The 6082-nt window shown below is 56.8% G+C and overlaps 1 protein-coding gene across 2 annotated transcripts in view; it reads left to right on the forward strand.

Moving 5' to 3' along the window:
• LOC103797170 (nucleolar transcription factor 1) overlaps nt 1-6046 on the forward strand; it is a 6975-nt gene extending 929 nt beyond the window's left edge. Inside the window, exons 2-8 of one of the 2 annotated variants that reach the window (XM_009069366.1) lie at nt 2162-2337; nt 2614-2697; nt 3340-3495; nt 4192-4256; nt 4862-4982; nt 5458-5568; nt 5851-5998. In XM_009069366.1, coding sequence (XP_009067614.1) covers nt 2162-2337; nt 2614-2697; nt 3340-3495; nt 4192-4256; nt 4862-4982; nt 5458-5568; nt 5851-5988 — 851 coding nt within the window. In that variant the 3' untranslated portion in view covers nt 5989-5998. Of the gene's footprint in view, nt 1-2161; nt 2338-2613; nt 2698-3339; nt 3496-4191; nt 4257-4861; nt 4983-5457; nt 5569-5850 lie in introns of both variants that reach the window. The other variant, XM_009069367.1, reaches the window with a different exon arrangement.
• Nucleotides 6047-6082: the final 36 nt, after the last annotated feature.

Consider the following 6082-nt stretch of genomic DNA (forward strand, 5'->3'; position numbering starts at 1 on the left):
TGGAGGGTGAACGCCGCAATTCCAGTGCTTTTCAGCAAACCCCAGTTGGAGGGAGAGGGAACAGAGGGATGGGGGGGCTGAGTGTTGGATCCCTGTTGTCCCTACTCCGCTGCCAGTGAGGAACTTGGGATGTTTGCACTGGTTTTTATGTATTCTGTGGGATGTGGTTATTCCAGCTCTCGCCCGGTGGGTTCACACGAGGCCGAAGATCTCCGGATGTTCCCATGGGGGAGGGGGAAAATTGGGAGGCATGGAACTCGATGGCAGCAGGTTTGGGGGGGTCTTGTCCCCTTCTCTCTCCCCACTGGATTTTTATGGCTGTGCTGCTTTCAGTATTTCCTCCTGATTTCTGGAAGTAAAGTCAGCACCAGCTTCCTAGCCTTGTTCTGCCTCACTGGTCCTTGCCTGAGGGAGCTGAAAAGTGGATGGGAAAAACAGGAAGATTAAATTTGGGGCTCTGGGGGTACCCCGAGACTGTGATGCCCCCTGGCACTGTGGGAGATGGGGGTTTCCCATCTCTTTTTCCCTCTCCATGATGGTTTGGGTCTCTGAAGCTCCAAGTGTCTCAAGCCACTGGGCTCCCTGCTTTCCAGGGGCCTCTTTGCTTCTTCCCCTCTCCCCAATTAATCCCTGATGGGGCAACTGCAGGGTCCAACTGGATCCCAAACTGTCCTACCTTGCCCCCCAACCTGGCAGTTGGAGGAGAAAGAGGGGAAATAGGGTGAGGGGACAGGTCCTGGCTGTGCTCTTTGCAGTGGGTGAAGGTCCCACGTATCCTTTAGCATCCCTCAGATTTGGGATTTGGGGGGGGTTTGCCCTTCCCTGGATCCCTGCAGGGACAGGAGGTGGAGATTTTCCTGCATATTGAATCTGAGCTGCAGCTGGAGAAATATCTGCAGTTGGGTATTTCTAGGAGCTTTCCTTCCTGAGGAAGAGATGCTCCCCTCAAATCCATGGCTGACTGTGCTGTCCCCATCTCAGGGATGCTCTTGTGTCCCGCTGTTCCCATCTTGCCAGGATGCTCCATGTGGCAAAGTCCCTATCTCCCAGGATGCTCTGTGTCCCATAGGCAGCTTCAAACCTCCCAGTCTTCCCCCAACAGGGATGTGGGGCTGGGAGTGCCTCGGTGAGCCCCAGGGCTCAGGTGCCCATCCCAGGAGGAGGCAGCCAAGGCCACGTGGGTGTGTGGCTCAGGGTTCTGCTCCTCCTCCAGCCCATCCCTAGGGACTTCTCCTTCCGCTCCCAGGGCCTGCTGCATTCCCCAGGGCCACCCATGTTTGCAGAGCACCCTGGGCTGTGCTCCCCAGCTGGCACGGAGGCTGGGAGCAGGGAGGAATTCCCCTGGCAAGGAAGCAGTTCCCAAGGTTGGGGCTGGATGAGGCATTCAGGGCTGAGAAATCCTGCCTGCTGCCTGTCCCAGCACGGTGTTACTGCGTGTCCTGCCCTCGTGGGCGCTCCAGGCTCTCTGGCTTTGCCTTGTGCCCATCCCACTATGCCAGCAGCTTGTCCCTATGGGAGCTGGGGATGCTCCTCGTGGCAGCTTGGGGGATGTTGGGGTGGTGCAACCATCACCCCTGTGCTGTCAGGGACCCCTCTGGGAGATGGGGGAGGCTGTGCTGGGCTCTGCCCCCTTCACTTTGTGGTCTGGGAGCTTTGACCTTGGTAGAGGTCACCATGGAGCCAGGCCCAGGTGATGGTTGGGCTCCCCAAGGTGCAGGAAAAGCAGTGCTGGGGGTTTCCCATCGCTCCAGACACATCTTTTCCACTTGGAAAGTGGATTTCCCTGTTTCCTCCTTGGCTGGGGAGGGCATCACTCCCATCTCACTCCGCAGGGCGTAAGAAATATCCCTCTGCCCCTGCACGGCCATCCCTTATCTGATGGATTCCTGGGATGAGCGAGTCTCTCTGGTTTGCTGCTAGTGGATTTTCTAGCTTTGCCTGGATTGTTTTGGCCTCTAGAAAGTTGCTCGAGGGTGATGGAAACAGCTAAAGCCCTTTGATCTTTAATCTCGAGAGGCAGCGTGTGGAGATTACGTGTCCTGGCACTCGATCTGGAGTGGCACGCTGGGAGCTGTAGTCCCAGTATCCTGCCGGGAAGGGAAGGGAAAAGGAAGGAAAGGCTGCCCCTGGCTGCTGCTGATCCTGTTTCTCCACTGCTCAGACCGCTGGTCGCAGGAGGACATGCTAACCCTCCTGGAGTGCATGAAGAATAACCTGCCCTCCAACGACGGGAGCAAGTTCAAAACCACCGAGTCCCACCTGGATTGGGAAAAAGTGGCTTTCAAGGACTTCTCGGGGGAAATGTGCAAGATGAAGTGGATGGAGATCTCTAACGAGGTAATTTAAGACTATGTACAGCTCCAAGGCAGCTCTGTGACAGGGACTGAGCATCCCACTGACATCCCAATGCTCTTGGAATGGCTCAAGATCAGTGCCTGGATCTCTTGGCTGTTGGGGCTGGCACCATCCCTGGTGCTGTTGGCATTGTGACCCCCTCACAGGGGCTGGGATGGGTCATTTTTGAGCTGTCATTACAAAACCCAGTGATTTTCTGCCATGCCAGGGATCTTCCATGTCTTCCATTCACATCTGTGCCCCTTCATTCCCACACAGGTGAGAAAGTTCCGGACCCTCACAGAACTCATTATGGATGCTGAAGAGCACGTCAAGAATCCTTACAAAGGCAAAAAGCTCAAGGTATTGGGCAGGAATTAAGCTCAGTCCCTAAAGGGCAGCTCCTCCTTCCCCAGGACAGGGGACTGTCACCCCAGGGGCATCCCAGATCCATGTGGCTCTGCTGCTGGAGCCCCTGCAGGCACCTCCCTGCCCCTAATCCCCACAGTTCGCTGCCCAAGGCTCCAGCCCTGGGCCCAGGCCAAGTCCTGGGTACATTTAATATGGCTGGCTGTATTGCTGGCAGCTTGCATCCAAGTTTAGCTGCAGGGAGGCCAGGAAGCTGCTGTCCTATTCCTGGCCCGCTGGGTTGGGTGGGATGGTGCTTTCAGCCGGGTGGCTCCAGGGCAGCTGATGCTCCATGCCCTGGATGGGGTTCCCATCCCCTCCTCCTGCTTCCATGTCCCCTCTTTGTGCTAACAGCTCTGGCTGGCTGGAGGCTGCTCCTGAGATTCCCAGCCCTGGGATGTTGTAGTTCCCAGGGGAGCCCTTGTTTGCACTGTTTTCACCCTCCTTGCTTGCTGTTCCCACGTCAGGGAGCTGGATCACCAGAGGGGCTGAATAGAGGCAGGTCCCCCCAGTCCTGGAGAGATGGTGGGTTTGGCTGTGATCCCTGCAGTGCTGTCAGCTCCATACTCAGTGTCCTCCTCTCTGCTGTCTCCCCAGAAACACCCTGACTTCCCCAAGAAGCCCCTGACTCCCTATTTCCGCTTCTTCATGGAGAAGCGAGCCAAATACGCCAAGCTTCACCCTGAAATGAGCAACCTGGATCTCACCAAGATCCTGTCCAAGAAATACAAGGAGCTTCCCGAGAAGAAAAAGGTATGGGGGGAGATCAGCAAGCCCCTTCCCACTGTGTGCCTCTTCGTGCTGAGCTCTCCCAGTAAAAGCAGCAGAGCCTCAGCCTCTGCCTGCCGAGGGTTTAATGCAGCTCTCAGCGGGAGGAACCAAGGGTTTGCTTGGTCCTGTCAGACCTGTAAGACTTCCCTGGCTTTTCCTGTCCTGGTTCCCAGGATCTGTGGGGTGGAGGCTGGCTGGGTCTGTCCCTTGGCCTGTCTCTTCCTGACAGACCTGGATAGTGGCTTTGCTGCTGGGTGGATCTGTGTTTGGTGCTGGGGTTAGGTCACACACCCCGCACTCTGTCCGAGCAAGGGACAGAGGGACAGGCTCTGGCAGCAGAGAACTGCCCTCCCAGAGGTGCCAGAGCTTGGGCAGGTGTTTTGGGACCTCCAGCACTCACTCCGGGGTGTCCAGGAAAGGTTCAGGGCACAAAATCCTGCTGCACCCTCTTTCCCAGGGCTGTTGGCATGCAGGGAGAATGGGGAATGCTGCTGCTGAATCCCTGGGCAGGCTGGAAACTCTCTGCTGGGAGCTGCAGGACCATTCTCTGGGCTGGGGAGTCTTTGAGTCCCTGTGGGGGTGGAAAGGTGCCTGGCAGGGTCAACAGGGATGTATCTTCCTGTCCATTCCCTGGTGCTGACATCTTTCTCCACCTCTCTGGTGGCTTTGTGTCCCCAGATGAAATACATCCAGGACTTCCAGCGAGAGAAGCAGGAGTTTGAGAGGAACCTGGCGAGGTTCAGGTGAGCAGCCAGCACTCCACCACATTTCCCTGGCCCCCTCCAGGCAGATCCAGACTCCCCTCCTGCGTGTAGCTCAGGGAGAAAGCCCTCACAGGGGCTGTGGCTTGAAGGGAAGAGGGAATGCAAAAAAAATGAGCAAGGAAGTGATGTCTGAGAGCATCTCTCCAGCTGAGAGGCTCAGCAAGGGGAAGAGTGGAGGAGCAGCCCCACTCTGGGAGTCAGAGTCTATGAGGAGGGGACAGGAGCCCTGCCACGAGCACTGATAGCAGCTGAAGAGATAACTCTGTGCCCCCAAGGCTTTCCATTTGGACATGGTGGCTGTGACTCAGGTGGATCCTGGTGGTCCCTGCTGCTGCTCCAGGGATGTGGCTGAGCCTGGATAGCTGATGCTCCCCAAAGAGGGACATCCCATAGCTGATGCTCCCCAAGGAGGGGCAGACTCATATCCCCCCTAAGACCCTCCTGCTCCTTTTGGTACCCCCCAGTGGAGTGGAGCCCCATCCCTGTAGTGACAGTCACCCATTAGCAGAGAGGTTTAGGGATGTTCTCCTTCCTTCTGCCACTTCCATGACACTCTCCCTTCCCCACCTCCCTGCCTGGTAAAGGGAAGACCACCCGGATCTCATCCAGAACGCCAAGAAATCTGACGTCCCCGAAAAACCCAAGACCCCTCAGCAGCTGTGGTACAACCACGAGAAGAAGATCTACTTGAAAGTGCGTCCAGATGTGAGTACGGTGGGTGGGAGTGAGTGTGAGTGTGAGTGTTGGGGGGTCTTGGACCCTGCTGCCGGGGGAGAGGAGGGGGAAGGGAGAGAAGCATCTTAGCAGGGGGACGGGATGGAGGACACCGCTAGAAGCTCCCAGGATGGAGGTAAGAAGGAGCTCTACACATCTAGGAGAGGTTTGGGGATCCAACCCCAACTTTTTTTTTGTCAGGAAGGGGTGACCACAGCCTGAGTCAGGGCAAGAAAGAATTCCAGCACAGACATTCACCTCTGGCCATGCCCCACACTCCCACGCAGCCCCATCCACGGCCGTGAGCTCGGCTCACAGCCACCCCATGGCCCCATGTTGGGTGCCATCAGGCCCTACCAGGCCATTTTTTTTGCCTCTTTTTTAAAAAATATTTTTTAGTCCTCCTTTTTTTTTTTCTTTTTTGGATTTTACCCCTCTGCCCTCACCTCTGGCTTTGGGTTTTCAGGCCACCACGAAGGAGGTGAAAGAGTCGCTGGGCAAGCAGTGGTCTCAACTCTCGGATAAAAAGAGGCTGAAATGGATTCATAAGGCCCTGGAACAGCGGAAGGAGTACGAGGTAGGGAGCAGCCTCACCCTGTCCCCTCCACACTTGGCCTTATGTTCACTCCAAGCCACTCTGCATCCCATGGCCAACCAGTCTCTGCCAGTAGCCAGTGTGGGGGTTCAGGCAGGTCCCGCCAGGTCCCTAGTGAGTCTGAGCTCTGCCTCCTCCAGCTGTGTGGGAAGCAATGTCCCTGGGGAGAGGATTAGGGCAATGGTTGGCTTCTCTCTCTTCCTCCTCCGGCCCCCTGGGCAGGCAGGGATGGCAGCACCTCTGACTGCTCTCCATCCTCTGCAGGAGATCATGCGTGACTACATCCAGAAGCATCCTGAGCTGAACATCAGTGAGGAGGGCATCACCCGCTCCACTCTCACCAAGGCTGAGCGGCAGCTCAAGGACAAGTTCGACGGACGACCCACGAAACCACCTCCGTAAGTGCTGTTCCTGCTGGAGCCATGGCATCAGGCTCTGCCTGCCCGGGCAACACTGGATGGGCACGGGACTCTGCTTGGCTTGAGGAGCCCCAGTC

Source organism: Acanthisitta chloris, unplaced genomic scaffold, assembly GCF_000695815.1.
Source record: "Acanthisitta chloris isolate BGI_N310 unplaced genomic scaffold, ASM69581v1 scaffold34322, whole genome shotgun sequence".
Lineage (NCBI taxonomy): Eukaryota > Metazoa > Chordata > Aves > Passeriformes > Acanthisittidae > Acanthisitta > Acanthisitta chloris.